This window comes from Polypterus senegalus, chromosome 5, assembly GCF_016835505.1.
Source record: "Polypterus senegalus isolate Bchr_013 chromosome 5, ASM1683550v1, whole genome shotgun sequence".
Taxonomy (NCBI): domain Eukaryota; kingdom Metazoa; phylum Chordata; class Cladistia; order Polypteriformes; family Polypteridae; genus Polypterus; species Polypterus senegalus.
This window is the reverse complement of record NC_053158.1, coordinates 193,645,784-193,661,759: the sequence shown is the minus strand read 5'-3', so window position 1 is coordinate 193,661,759 and position 15,976 is coordinate 193,645,784. Positions and strand designations below refer to the sequence as shown.

Genomic DNA, 15,976 nt, shown 5'->3' with positions numbered 1-15,976 from the left:
ACAGTAGGTAGCTGGTGGTGTTCTTGGAATGCTGTGTCCTTCCACCATGCAAATGTTTTGTTAGTGTATCAAGTATGACGTAACTAATGCAGTGGTGTCAACACAGAATAATGCACCATTTATTCTGTTTTTTTGCAATTATTTGACAAAATTCACAATGGATATAGTCCTGGAAGTTTGTCCTAGCCTATAGTCATTCACACTTTTTCACCAAACAGTCAGTGGAACTCATTAATATTCAAAATAATATATTTTATTTTGAACTTACCTGTATAAAATCATATTTTCATTCATTTGTGTCATGTTTCATAACCTTTGCACTTTTACTTTGATTCACAGTTGCCAAGATCACATTACATTAACTTGGGCTCAAAAGTAAAGTATATATGCTAAGAGAATGAAATACTTTAAGATGGTCTTTGGGTGAAGGAACAAATAAAGATTTATTAGGCTTATCATTTTAAACTGAAAATCCAATTGAACTTATTTCTGTTCATAAAGAGATTTCTATATATACAGTAAATGAAATGGCACTATGAATTTCCACTAAAATTAAACTCTGCTTTTTTTTGACTCTCAAACATAATTCTACATTGACATTGCTATAAAAACATCTATCCATACATTATCCAACCCGCTATATCCTAAATGGAAAATATTAAGGTTGCAAAAACTCTGGGTTTTGGTTTTATTTAGTCATGTATCAAAATTAAAGGTAATGTTTGATGATATAGGTAGGCCAAACTTTGTTCACAGTTTAAGTTGAGGTCTCATTATTCGACTTTTAGTCATTGGGTTTGTCAAACTTTCTGCTAGCAGCTGCTGATCTTGTTACTGGACCATGCCACTTGACATGGCTGAAAATTGATGTAAATGTCACCTTAAACAATCCCCTGCCAACTTCACAGCACAATCATGCTCACCCCTTTTTCTGACGGCCATAGATAGGCCGTATACCTGGCAGAGCCTATGCTGTATGAAAGATTAACAGCTACAGCTATTAAATTCAGCCATGTTCTCTGCCCTTTTTCCCCCCTTTTTTCTGTTCTGTCTTGGTACATAAAACCTCAAACAGATAAGTTCTACTGTATTCTTTGATGCACATGCATTGATTGTCAGCTGTCATGAACACAGAGGCCGTGCATATGACTAAAGACAAAGTCGAACTTCTGTGATACAAAGCTTTGATACAAATGGCAGCTCTCATGGAGAGGAGACCTGCGTAAGTAGGTTTTAATGTTGTGGTTAAGCTTATCTGTATGTGTGTATGTGTATCTCTCTATCTCTCTGTATTCAGTACGTTTGTGTCTTTACGTAAACAAAATAGAGCTTGTGGGATAAAAAACAATTAACCACTCTATGCTGAATCTGTTTCGTTACCAGACACTTCATTTTCTAATGTTGCATTTTGGTCAGTTATTTTTAATTTTTTTAATTTTTTTTTTGTTGTTGTCCAGGGCTCTCTGTCTCAACTGATTTGTTTAAATGTTTAGAAAAAACTTTCTTGTTTTGCATTTTTTTTCTTTAAAGTTATTTATTGCCTTGCACAATCTCTTTTTTTTTTTGGTACATTATTTTGAATGTCTAAAAGAAATTTGCAGAGGAAAAAGCATTTCGCACGTATAGATCATTGATGTCATTTGATGCTAGTCATTGTTATTTCGACAGCTCAGTAGTTAATCACTCACACTGGTGCCCCCTTATAGTTTCCATTTTGGCTACCATGACTGAACTTGAACACTTGCTGTATATGACCATTAGCAAGTCTAACTTGTACACCTTTTCATTGACCCAGTCCTGTCACTCCTGTATTCTGTTTTCCAGAGGATTTTACAATTCTTTATTATTTTGTTACTTTAAACTTGATTGATCAGTCTACTTAATGTTCACTCTTGGTTACACAACGCTTGTAGTGCTTACTGTTATTCATATCTAACTCTCATCCCTTTCTACACCCATAGTCCCTTTCTGCTCTAGTGCTCCAGCTGTTCAATACAAGTAACGTCTGATGTCTCTTTTTCTGGACAGAGCGTTGCAGGAAGTCTGTTTGGTGTTGCACAACCAACCTCTTTAACCACCTGGCTGGGAATCTCTACTGTTTCTCACTTGTTACTGCTGACTTGTGCAGTGAGCTTCACATTTCTGTAGTCTTCTGCTGAGTTTGGAAGCTCATGTATCTTATGTTGACCTGACAAAGGACTTGGAATTGCTGCAGCTCTGAGTTTTTCTTTGTCTTTTGATTCTTTGACCCTGCTCCATCGTTTTCAAGCCCTGACACTATGTTGATGCTTGTTTTTCTTAAATTTTGTTCGGTCTTGCCTGTCAACTCTGTACTTTTTTTTTTGTGAATCGTTTCCATGTTTTGTATGTATGTTAATTTCTATAACTCTTACAGGTAAAAGACTTCTCAAATTTAAGTAAAGGTCATTGACTTAATGCTGTAGTTAGGCTTTACCTAAGGTCAATGATTCCGTCCACTCCAAGTTTGAATTCTCACTGAAAATATTCCTTGTATATAAAAATATCAAATTCTGTGTTGAATAGTTATGATGCCATACATATGTTTTTTTGAATATTTTGCTGTTTGGTTAGTTTTGTCTTGTTAGATTGCTCTTGAACGTTTCTTTTCTAGATTTACTGTTAAATTAAAGGAGCATTCCTACTTTTTTTCATTTAAGGCATGATAGAAAATGGATTATATTTTGAAAATAATAAAATGCTACATAATGATGGATTGTGTAATACCTGCTTTAATAGTGAATGCTATTTCAATATCTTCACCTTAAAGCCAAAATCAATACTTGCGTGTGTTTGTTTTTCCCTTTGTAGTTCTTACGGCTGCTGTTACACAAGCTTCATTACAGTCTATGCTTCATAAGATTCTCACAGCTGGACCATCTGCTTTCAACATCACTACTTTGCTTTCCCAGGCTGCTCAGTTGTCTACACCAGGTAGGGCTGCTAGCGAAACTGCACAAAACCCCTCAGGATTGTCGTGTGCTTTTTCACACTTGTTGCTGATTGCCAGCTTCATAAATCAACAGCATTTGCTTTAAAATTTGCATTTCACATTAATCTGAATATATAACTATCTTAAGAAAAGCAAAAGGAAGAAAAAATGGACCAGATTTTAAATGGCACTAGTTTTACATTAAATATTTGAACCTGTTTTAACAGTTAGCAATTGTTAAAGGTTTTTATATCTGGGATCAAGGGTATGTTTCAAACATTTTACATGTGTAAAACAATTTGGAACATTTTAATTGAACAACTGAGTAAAACTGTACACACTCCCCTTGAAGCTGTCAACCTATTTAAGCTAATAAAATCTTCAGTGTGGCTGCAAAAATGACAGCATTTATACTTTGTTTCATTTAGATTATTTACTCAGGTTCGCTTTTAGGGGTTTGTTTCATGTGTTTTAATTTGAACATTTTTTTTTTTTTGCTGACACTGACTTTTTTTGTGTTAGCAATTAATATGTATATAATTTGTCGATATAGAAATGCATTTCTAACCAAATTGGTTAGGGTGGAATAATTACTGTTTGTTGTCATGGAGTAGTATTTTGTAGTGCATTGTATAGTCATTTCTATAGTAATCCACTGTTGAAATTGTTCAATCTATTTTAATTTCAAGTTTAAAATATATTGATGTGTTCTCTGTCGGCACACCCAGTTATAGTATGGGACAGCAACAGTTGATTGTCTTGTTTCAGTACTTAGTAGCTGATAATATTCTTGTTAATGTTTTTTGTGGATTTTTCAGGTTTTCTAATTAGCCAGGTTAGCCTGCTTCATTTTTTTTATTATAGTAAATGCAACCAATTTTCCATAACTAAATGTTTGTATATTGCTAAAACATTTTTCCAAAGTTTATGCAATGTAAATAACGGATTTTTGTTAATATGTTCCTTAATATCCATACAGTTTGCAATTTTAGAATAAAATCTGATATTCTGGCACAGGGAAAAATACATGAGCAGGTGAATGGATGCTTTGAAAAATGTTTATGCGTGCATTTCTGTTTTAACAGCTCAGCAGTCTAACCAGTCCCCGATGTCCTTAACATCAGATGCCTCTTCACCAAGGTCATACGTATCACCCAGGATAAGCACACCACAGACAAACACAATTCCCCATAAGCCTATGATAAATACGCCTCCAGTGTCATCACAGCCAAAGGTAAGGCGAAGGTAACAAGAGTTGGGAATTGAATTTAAACAAAGTAAAATACAGTATAAGGAAAAACATTTGTACCATGTAGGCCTCTGGAGTGACCATGAGTAAATGAATACAAACTTGTGAAGTAGTGGACCTTCACAATAAAAGGAAATTTAAATACCCAAAGCAGCCCTAATAGAGTGCAGCATGGTAGAGATGGTAAACTGAAAATGCAGAATTTAGTGCATGCCAGATTTCCTCCATATTGAGCTGAATTTTTACGATGGATAGATCTGTGTGTGTGCCTTGTCGTTTGTTATACTGAAAAGCCATTGGGTAGAAGCACATAAATGTGAGTTTCTGCTCAGTCTGTCTGAAATGGCAAAATAGAAAATTGACATCTCTCTGTGAAATATAGGAACCATCTTCGAGGCGCACTTTGTTAGTGTTAATTGCTGCCTTTTTTGACCAGGAAGAAAAGAAGTTAAGTTAATGTGTGAAATCCTTTATATTGTTGGGGTCCTTAATATGACACAGTCACTGGTAATTTGCATGTGTTACTTGAATTTACGACATTTATCCAAAGCGAATGACCTGTGAGATGACAAAAGGGGTGCATAAACTTGCAGTTTGGATCAATTAATTTCAGGCTTAAAATATTTCCCAAAAAAAGGTGTGGGTTGATATACTTGAAGCATGCATGTTCTAAAGCTGTAGGTGCCTTCCCGGAGATGGAGGAGGACCAGGCAAGAGGGTTGTTCCTGTTGATTTGCTCCAGTTTCTTAACTGTGGCTTGGCCGGACTCTGACTGCAGAATTAAACGCGTCTGTTATTGGCAGGTAGTGTGCTGTGACAGCTTGTAGAACATGCTACATATGTTCCTTTAAAGAGGATTCAGTTTCATATCAAACCATACAACTTAAAATACAGTTCTGGCAACCCATTGCTGTGTTTTTGTTGTCTCTTCACCTGTTGCCCTCAAAAGCCCCAACTTGAACAGGTCCCAACTCTACTGTGAGATTTCAGCAGCACAGGTGTCCACTGAATTCAGCATAGCAGCGGTACACACAAGACTCTCTCTTGAGTTGCATCTTCATCCGTGGCTTTGTTTGCAGTGCTTTTTTGGAAGGGCTGGAAGTTCCTGCTGTGCAGATGTGATGTTTATTGGCGGTCCAGTCTTCACGTAATCTGTGTTGCATTATATTTTCCACATTCTGTCATTCTGTACAGATTGAGGTAAATAGTGCTGAAATGGAATAGAAGTAAATATATCTGGGGCGGCACGGTGGCGCAGTGGTAGCGCTGCTGCCTCGCAGTTAGGAGACCCGGGTTCGCTTCTCGGGTCCTCCCTGCGTGGATTTTGCATGTTCTCCCCGTGTCTGCGTGGGTTTCCTCCCACAGTCCAAAGACATGCCAGTTAGGTGGATTGGCGATTCTAAATTGGCCCTAGTGTGTGCTTGGTGTGTGGGTGTGTTTGTGTGTGTCCTGCTGCGGGTTGGCACCCTGTCCGGGATTGGTTCCTGCCTTGTGCCCTGTGTTGGCTGGGATTGGCTCCAGCAGACCCCCGTGACCCTGTGTTCGGATTCAGCGGGTGGGAAAATGGATGGATGGTAAATATATCTGACTTATAGCCATTATGGGAGTGTTCTGTCACTTCTCGAAAGGTGTCTGCCAAAATGTGATTTATTTTCTTTTTGTTAGCATTCATTTATTACATAAAAATGTACATTAAGCCTATAAATTTCGTAGAGCAAGGTAATATTTTTTCACATGGTACATGCAAGAAAGCCCTAATAAAAAGATGCCTTTTCTTTCAAAAGTAAAAAAGAGGCATTAGTAATATTAACTCTTTATAAAAAAAAAAAAGAGAGAATATCCTTATATATATACGTTAGCATCTGCCTTCACGCTTCTTTTCTCTTATATCACCATGACAGAGAAGTAAATACTAAGAATCACTTCTCGTTTGGTCCATTGATTGTGTTTTTTCGTTTATTGAACCTATATTTAACTGCCTTGCAAATGTATTTATTCATGTAGTAGATACTGTACATTTCTCATTGTATATTACATTTCTGAATGTCCACATACAGGTTAGTACGCCAGTAGTGAAACAAGGACCAGCACCACAGCCAATACCTCAGCAGCCTCTTCCTGCTGACAAGCAACATGGGCATGAACCAGCTTCACCACGCACTCTTCAGAGGTCAAGGTGTGTACACTTTTACAGTATTCAAGACATATTAAGGTAAGGCCTGTAGTGGTCGCTTCCACATATTGCATTATTGACCTAAAATGTTTTATTAGTATAGAATTATGACATCAAAAGAAATTTATTTTACCTTGGCCTAATCTTCAATTTGTATTATCAGTGACTTTGTTCGTGTAAGTTTATCAAGACAATTCTGGTTTTTGTCCTTGTGATTTCATTGTTATTAGTGTTTCAGATTTATAGACAGAAACAGATTTTGCATTATAATTAAAGAGCTATGAAGAGAAAAGTCCTTTGTAAATATTTAAAGTCATTTCTTTAAAATAAAGTAGTCAAGAAAATCGGTATATGTGAAAAATTAGTAATCATAGTGAGTTTTTTAATGGTGAAGCAAGAAAAATAAAACATTGGTAGCTGCGAGAAATTAAACGTTACTGCATTCGCAGCCGAGTTCTGTACAGTATGTTGTGTACCTCCTTAGTAGGAATGAGATTATTAGTATTCTTTGCTCTTGAAGATTTCATAATCCAAATTTAACTGCCTATGCCAGTAATCAGATTTCAGTTTCTATAACTTGTAGCGTTGGGCATTTTAACATGTTAGAGAAAGCCTGTACTGTTACAGTACCTTCGACCCACTGTGTGAACTGTACACCCTTGATGGTCTCCTAATCTCTACATTTTTAGCCAGCGGTTCTGTCTGATGCCTCACTGCTGCTTACATGCTATAAGTACCACATGCCTCCTTTAATGTCATTAAGTAAGAACATATTGTTTTGTATGAGTATCTGGGGGAAAAACCAGGTAGAGAAATGAAAGTAATTTTAATAATCTGCCTTGTCTTTTATATTTTTTTTAAGTGTTTTTTGTTTCTTTTAAACAGTAGTCAGAGGAGTCCATCACCTGGTGTAAATCATATCCCTAGCAACACTGTATCTTCAGGTACTGCCTCTGCGTCACAAAGTGCATCCACAAGACCAACATGTACATTTACGCCAACGTTAGCAGCACACTTCAACGAAAATCTTATAAAGCATGTTCAAGGCTGGCCTGCAGACCATGCAGAGAAACAGGTATGCATTTATAACGTTCATTTTATGATGTGATATACAGTATGTAGTAGGTCTGTAGTACTAGGGTGTTGTACCGTGTTAGCCATTATGAATGTACTGAGAAGTCAAGCAAAATGACCCCTTTTATTGGCTAACTAAAAAGATTACAATATGCAGCCTTTCGAGGCAACTCAGGCCGCTTCTTCAGGCGAGATGTAAGCCTCGAAAGCCTGCATATTGTAATCTTTTTAGTTAGCCAATAAAATGGGTCATTTTGCTTAGCTTTTCCCTACAGTATGTGGTATGTAAAAGGTACTATTTTGAAATGGCCAACACAAAAATATTCTGTTAAACTGTTACTAATACTGTCAGTTGTTGGACTGTTTTCATGTACTCTTTGTACAGTGCTTCTTCCAAAAAGGTAACCATTCATGTTCTTCTTTTTTTTTACTATATTGTCAGGAGTGAAGCTTTGCCTTCTAAGTGCCTGTTTTGGCACAGATCATTTTCAGTTGACTGTATTCATTTAATAAGTGCTTTTTTTTTTTTTTTCCCCAAACGTGTGTCTGTTCTTTAGAGTGTCTACATACCCCTGCTTAAAATCACAGATTTTGTGTAATTAAAAAACTGAAATAAAGATAAATCCTGTCAGAACTTATTCCACCCTTATTGCAAAATTGATATCTATAAAAAGAAGGTGAAAAGAAATCAAACTGTTTGGTGATAAAAGGGAAAATAAATCTACAAAAACGTGGTTGCGTTACTGCGCACACCCCATAAACTAACACCCACTTGAAGCGCCTTTTGATTTTATTACAGCAGTCAGCCTTTTAGGGTAAGAGTCTTATCAGTTTGGCAACTCTGGTCTTGGCGATTTTTGCCCACTCCATGTCCAGATCTGTCAAATTCTGAGGGCATCTCCTGTGGACAGCTCTCTACAAGTTGCCCCACAGATTTTCAGTTGGATTAAGATCTGAGCTCTGGCTGGTCCATTCCAGTATATTGATCCTCCTCCTCCGATGAAGCCATTCCTGTGTTGATTTTGATGTATACTTTGGCTCATTGTCATGCTGAAAGGTGAAGTTCCTCTTCAGCTTCCTTGCATATGCTTGAAAGTTTTGTGCCAGAATAGACTGATACTTGGAGCTATTAAGGATTCCATCCACATCGACTAAATCCCCAGTTCCACCTGAAGAAAAGCAGCCCCAAAGTACACTGCTGTCTCCATCCTGCTTCACTGGAGGTATGGGGTTCTTTTGATGGGGTGTTGTGTAATTTTTGTGCCAAACATACCTTTTGGAATTATGGCCAAATACAGGGTGCAGCAGAAATAACTCCCACATTTTGAAAAATTACTGTGGGGTCCCCAAAGCAGGTAGACGGGTGCAGTCCGTTCTGTTAGGTACGGTACATGATAAAGTTTTCAGTTGTCACCATGCCGTGGTCGGGTGAGCATCGAGTCTTTGTAGTGGAGGCTTTTTTCAAAAATGGCGAATCTGTAGCTGCGTCGCAGAGGGTGTTTCGCACACAGTTCGGTTTACGTGCTAATGAAAGTGTTCCAAACTGGAAAACGATTTTGCTGTGGTTTCAAATAGTAAGGGCAACAGGAGGTTTTCAAACATCGTCCTCGGTCCTTGGACCAACTAAAGAAGGCTATTCAAGAAGAAATTGAAGGAATTTCGCCCGACCATGCTAGTGAGAGTGATGGAAAACTTCCAATAACAGCTCCATATGTGTATCAGCCGTCAAGGCCACCATTTGGGCGATATAATTTTTAAAACTTAAAGTAAAAAAAACTTTATATCTACATTTGGAAATAAAAAGTTTTTGGTGATACCTCGTAGCATTTTTTTTTTTCAATCCCCCTTTGAAATGTGGGAGTTATTTCTGCCACACCCTGTAGTTTAACCTTGATTTTTCTACACGATTATGGGAGACTTGGGTATACCCTTTGCGTAGTTTAGCTCGTCTTGGGTGTTTTTGTTCGTGAGAAAAGTCTTTCGTCTTACTACACTACCACACAAGCCAGACATATGAAGAATACGACTGATTTTTGTCACATGGAGGGAGCAACCAGTACTTGCCAAGAAATCCTGCAGCCCCTTTAATGTTGCTGTTGGCCACTTGGTGGCTTTCCTGACCAGTTTCCTCCTTGTCTTTTTTTCATTAATCTTGGGTTGTGGGTGGACGTCCTGATCTTGGTAAAGTCGCCGTTGAACCATATTTTCTCCACTTGTTGATGACTTTCTTCACCTTTTGTCCGTGGGATGTTTATCATACATTTTTTGTACCCCTGTCCTAATTAATAATTTTCAATAATGAGATCCCATTCATGTTTTTAAAGCTGTTTGTGGACCCTGGCTTTTGGAATACAGTAGGTTGCAACAAAAAGGATATCAGAATAATCCTACAGGAGCAGCAAAACTTTACCCGAGCTCAGTCAGAGCCACTGTAATTGATGTTAGGTGTATACTAACTGCTATTTAAGAAGAGACTTATTGTGATTGGTTGATTCTGAACGCAGCCACATCCTTGATTATTAAAGGGTCTGCACACTGAAGCAACAAGGTTTTTGTAGGATTTTTTTCCCTTTTTTCACTAAAAAGTTTTTGATTTATTTTCGTGTTGATTGAAGTTCAAAATAAAGGTGGAATACAGGTGCATCTCAATAAATTATCAAAGTTAATTTATTTCAGTAATTCAATTAAAAAAGTGAAACTGATATATAGATTCATTACACATAGAATGGTATATTTCAGGCATTTATTTCTTTTCATTTTGCTGATTTTTGGCTTATAGCTACTGAAAATCCAAAATTCAGTATCTCAGAAAATTAGAATCTTGTGAAAAAGCTCAATACTGTAAAGTCCTGGTGTCCCATTTCACTTAGCTAATTAACCCAAAACGCTTGCAAAGGGGTCCTGAGCCTTTTAAATGGTCTTTCAGTCTGGTTCAGTAGACCACACAATCACTGCTGACTTGACAGTTGTCCAGAGGACAGTCATTGACACCGTCCCTCCAAAGGAGGCTAAGCCACAAAAGGTCATTGCTGAAGACGCTGGCTGTTCAGAGTGCTGTATCCAAGCATGTTAATGGAAAGTTGTGTGGAAGGAAAATATGTGGCAGAAAAAGGGATTACTGCAGCCTTGAGAGGATTGTGAAGCACAGGCCATTGAAGAATTTGGGGGAGATTGCCAAGGATTGGACTGCGGCTGGAGTCGGTGCTTCAAGAGCCACCACACACAGACGTATATCGGGGACATGGGCTACAAATGTCACAGCATTCCTTGTGCCAAGCCACTCCTGAACCAGAGAGAACGTCGGAAGCGTCTTACCTGGGCTAAGAAAACTGACTGGATTGTTAACAGCTCAGTGGTCCAAAGACCTCTTTTCAGATGAAAGTCAATTTTGCATTTAATTTGGAAATCGAGGTCCCAGAGTCTGGAAGAAGAGTGGAGAGGCACAGAATCCAAGTTGCTTCACACATCCAGTGTGACGTTTCCACAGTCAGTGATGATTTGGGGAGCCATGTGATCTGCCACTGTGTTTTATCGTCCAAAGTCAGTGTAGCCATCTACCAGGACATTTTCGAGCACTTCATGCTTCCCTCTGCTGATGAGCTTTATGGAGATGCTGATTTCATTTTCCAGCAGGACTTGGCACCTACCCACACTGCCAAAAGTACCAATACCTGATTTAATTATTATCAAGCACATGGTATCACTGTGCTTGATTGGCCAGCAAACTCACTTGACCTAAACCCCATAGAGAATCTATCAAGAGGAAGATGGACACCAGAGCCAACAATGCAGACGAACTGAAGGCCGCGAGCAAAGCATCCTGGGCTTCCATAACACCTCAGCAGTGCTACAGGCTGATCCCCTCCATGCCACGCCGCATTGATGCAGCAATTCGTGCAAAAGAAGCCCCGACCAAGAATTCAGTGTGCACATGGACATAGTTTTCAGTAGGCCAATCTTTCTGTATTAAAAATCTTTTTTTTTTTCTTCTTTTTTTTTGGTCTTATGTATTATTCTAATTTTCTGAGATACTCAATTTTGAGTTTTCATTACCTGTAGGCCATAATCAGCAAAATGAAAAGAAATAAATGCTTGAAATATATCACTTTGTGTATAATGAATCTATATATCAGTTTCACTTTTTTAATTGAATTACTGAAATAAATTAAGTTTTCGATGATATTCTGTTTTATTGAGATGCACCTGTAAGTTCTAACAGGGTACACATGATTTTGGTAGGGCCATGTCAACTTATATTCACTGTATGAAATCATCTTAATCTTATGAAGAGAAACAAGCCGTCTTTAGTTAACAGATGTATCACTAGGGATAACACTAACGCTCGACACTGTATTGAGCAAACTTGAATGTGTGTTGTTCTAAATGTGGTCAGGTTCATGTTTTGTTTTTGTTTTGTATTTTTAGGCTTCAAGATTGCGCGAGGAAGCCCACAACATGGGGAGCATTCATATGTCTGAAATTTGCACTGAACTAAAAAATCTAAGATCTTTAGTTCGAGTATGTGAAATTCAGGCAACGTTGCGTGAGCAAAGGTGAGATATTTCTCGTCTTCACAATCAAATGAATTGACCATTAGCAAAATAATACACTAACTTCGTCCATCCACTCATTGTCTTAATATGCTTGGTCCAGTTATAGAGTTAACAGGGAGTGGAGCTTGTTCAAACAGCATTGGGCACAAAGTAGCAGTCAACCCAGGAATGTGGTGACAGTTGGAGGGCACGGTCAAGAGCACGCTATCATTTGCTCTCACAGGCACATTTAGGATTACAGATAACCTAGCATGCATTTTCTAAAATTTTATTTAAAGAAAGTAACATATACAGTCAAGTAGATAAAAGTTGAAGAACTTACAACAAATGACTTCAAAATCAATCTATAAAGGACATCAACAAAACAATAATTTAAATAACTAGTACCAAAAGCAAAAAACATTTTTTTGAAGCCTTACCTTATTTTAAAAAAAGATAAGAAATGAACCTCTTAAGCAAGAGTTAATTTGTTTCTGATTTCAAATATCAAAAATTGGTTACCCACCGAGTTACGAAAGGTGGGTTGGGAATTCTCCAGTTAAGCAGGGCAAGTCTACATGCTACTAGTGTGGTGGTAGGCCATCACAGTGAATCTGTCCTCATCCTCTACCCATCATATGTAATGCCTTTCCTATCTCTCTCTCTCTCTGCACATATATACAGTTGTGCCTGAAAGTTTATGAACCCTTTAGAATTTTCTATATTTGTGCATAAATATGACCTAAAAGTAGATAAAGAGAAACCAGTTAAAAAATGAGACAAAAATATTATACTTGGTCATTTGTTTATTGAGGAAAATGATCGACTATTACATGTTTGTGAGGGGCAAAAGTATGTGAACCTCACGGATGATCAGTTAGTTTGAAGGTGAAATTCGAGTCCGGTGTTTTCAATCAATGGGATGCCAATCAGGTGTGAGTGGGCACCCTGTGTTATTTAAAGAACAGAATCTATCAAAGTCTGCTCTTCACAACACATGTTTGTGAAAGTGTATCATGGCACAAACAAAGGAGATTTCTGAGGACCTCACAAAAAGAGTCGTTGATGCTCATCAGGTTGGAAAAGGTTACAAAACCATCTCTAAAGAGTTTGGACTCCACCAATCCACAGTCAGACAGATTGTGTACAAATGGAGGAAATTCAAGACCATTGTTACCCTCCCCAGGAGTGGTCGACCAACAAAGATCACTCCAAGAGCAAGGCGTGTAATAGTCGGCGAGGTCACAAATGACCCCAGGGTAACTTCTGAGCAACTGAAGGCCTCTCTCACATTGGCTAATGTTCATGTTCATGAGTCCACTGAACAACAATGGTGTGCATGGCAGGGTTGCAAGGAGAAAGCCACTGCTCTCCAAAACAAACATTGCTGCTCATCTGCAGTTTGCTAAAGATCACGTGGACAAACCAGAAGGCTAGTGGAAGAATGTTTTGTGGACGGATGAGACCAAAATTGAACTTTTTGGTTTAAATGAAAAGCGTTGTTTGGAGAAAAGAAAACACTGCATTCTAGCATAAGAACCTCATCCCATCTGTGAAACATGGTGGTGGTAGTATCATGGTCCGGGCCTGTTTTGCTGCATCTGGGCCAGGACGGCTTGCCTTTATTGATGGAAAAATGAATTCTGAATTATATCCGAGAATTCTAAAGGAAAATGTCAGGACATCTGTCCATGAACCGAATCTCAAGGGAAGGTGTGTCAGAGTACATCAGAGAAGTACGTAATTACGACTATTGTTTGTGAAATGGGACATTTGAACTTGCTGTAATTTGTTTTTTCATTACAATTTAAATTTATTAGCAGTTGGAGTCGGTACATTTTTGCCGACGCCAACCCCCGGTACCCAAAACTGTCCTCGACTCCAACTCCAGAGCCCTGCTTTGTACGATCATACTGTCAATAGCTTGCGTCATGAATCTCCTCTTTGCTCTAAATAATTGAAAGAGATTTGTTTTATTGTAATTCTCATACTGAAATTTACATTTTATGTTTTTCTCCCATTTGCAGGATACTCTTTTTGAGACAACAAATTAAAGAACTTGAAAAATTGAAGAATCAGAATTCCTTTATGGTGTGAAAGCTTCAGAAAATTGCACAAGGCTGGAACCCAGGAACTGTTAGTCCTTTTGCCCAGTCTTAACATTTTTGAGCTGCAGTTTTTTTCGGCTTTGGACCGTTGGGCTGGGCAGGGAATGTGTGACCAGGGAGGGGGAACTGATTCAGGGGAAAGATACAAGATTTGTAAAAACCCTTGAAATGTAGATTTCTTGTAGATGTATCCTTCATGTTGTAAATAATGTTTTGTAGAGTGAAGCCATGGGAAGCCATGCGTCTCAGAGCTTTGACATCCAAACTAATCAATGCTGAGGTGGCTAAACACTTTAACCTTTCACCTGATAACTTGTCTGCAAAATGTAGATTTTATTGATAGATCAGTGAGCCATTGCTGCAAGAATGTTGGATGTGCATGATCAATGGGTGGGGGATTAAACTGAATTTAAATTCGTGAAAGAATGTTTATTAAATTATAAAGAGAACATTTTATTTTTGCTTTTTTTTTTTTTTTTTGGAATGGTCACAATTTCATTGGATTTCAAATTCAGACATGCAGATTGAAGATAGCTGGCCCCACCTTTTTAAAGAAAGCATTAGTGTGCCAAGTAGCAATGGTTCAAGGCTCAGTTTTCTTGTTCATTGGTGCAGCGTTTCGTTCCTACAAAGACTACCAGTGCCTGATGGAGTTCATTCAGAGTTGGCCGCACACAGGAGAAGTTTTGTTCGCAGTGCCCGTGATCAAGGGATACCTTGTGTTTGCAGCTACAGTTTTACAGTTCGCCGCTGCATACACGTTTCTCGTTCCTGGGCAGACTGTTTGTTCTGTACGTCGCCACACCTCCCCTCTTTAAGGTCCTTTCCCAACTTTTACCATCTTACCATCTTACCTGCTTCTGTTTTTGTTCCTTCTGTACATTTTTATTCATGGAAATTGTTTTTGAAGACACCTTGGTTAAAGTTTTCATTCCTATGTACAGTTCCTAACAAATAAATAAAAAGCTGTATTAAAATTTGCAGTGAAAACTAGTATATCCAATATGTTGTATACATAAATTATTGCTACGTATTTTCATTTGCACCCTGTAAGGATGGAATAAAGTGCTCCTGAGACATGCATGTGCTTTGTGCACTCGTGAGCAGCCCAAGTAAAACAAAGCCATGTCAGTTAATCTGGGGGGAGGGGGACGGTTTCTCGAGGACGGAAGGTCGGATATGAAATTGTAATGTAATAAAAAAAAAAATAAGAGAGAGAGAGCGCACTGGTTATTTTATTATTTTATTTTTTAGCCACTGCATTATTGGAGTGTGGAATGCTACGAGGGAGTATTTTTTTGATTTAGGATGTCCTTGTTGAAGATCCTTTGCGCTTGGTCATTTTAAAGATATATAAAATATATTTTTTTAATATTTTCTTTATATTTTTTGGTCATTAAGATGTATCATACAAGTAAGATTTTCAACAAGGATTAGCTGGAACTCTCCCCTCTGATTGACCGACCTGTGTTGAGTCCGAGTTTACTTGTCTTGCTAGGACCTTCCTTTCCGGAGGATGTCTGTGTGTGTTGTTGCTAACTGTGCACGTCCAGTGCTGGCTGCTGTTTTCTGCCATCACAATGCGCAAGTCTGTGTATTTGGAGCGTGCCGCTGTTTGGTAATGGTGGAAAAGCTCAGCTTTGTATATTGTTTCCTAAAGTATATTAAAATAATAATAATAATAAAACTATGCTACCACGGGACATAGTTGCCTTTTCATTTTTGCTGAAAGTTACATGAGTTGTAACCAGATAAGGCCTTACTGTCATCCACATTTAACTGTAACATTGCAGGGGACGTGTATTTTTAATTTTTGGCCCATGGGCTGGTAAGATTTATATTCAACTGTGTATTCAGTGTACATGTCATACCATTTTACTGTATGCAGTT

The 15,976-nt window shown here is 38.1% G+C and overlaps 1 protein-coding gene across 2 annotated transcripts in view; it reads left to right on the top strand.

Moving 5' to 3' along the window:
• waca (WW domain containing adaptor with coiled-coil a) overlaps positions 1 to 15,294 on the top strand; it is a 138,337-nt gene extending 123,043 nt beyond the window's left edge. The window contains exons 9-14 of one of the 2 annotated variants that reach the window (XM_039753881.1): positions 2,830 to 2,952; positions 4,036 to 4,184; positions 6,257 to 6,375; positions 7,261 to 7,447; positions 11,872 to 11,999; positions 14,006 to 15,294. In XM_039753881.1, the coding sequence (XP_039609815.1) occupies positions 2,830 to 2,952; positions 4,036 to 4,184; positions 6,257 to 6,375; positions 7,261 to 7,447; positions 11,872 to 11,999; positions 14,006 to 14,075 (776 nt within the window). In that variant the 3' untranslated portion in view covers positions 14,076 to 15,294. Of the gene's footprint in view, positions 1 to 2,829; positions 2,953 to 4,035; positions 4,185 to 6,256; positions 6,376 to 7,257; positions 7,448 to 11,871; positions 12,000 to 14,005 lie in introns of both variants that reach the window. The other variant, XM_039753880.1, reaches the window with a different exon arrangement.
• Positions 15,295 to 15,976: the final 682 nt, after the last annotated feature.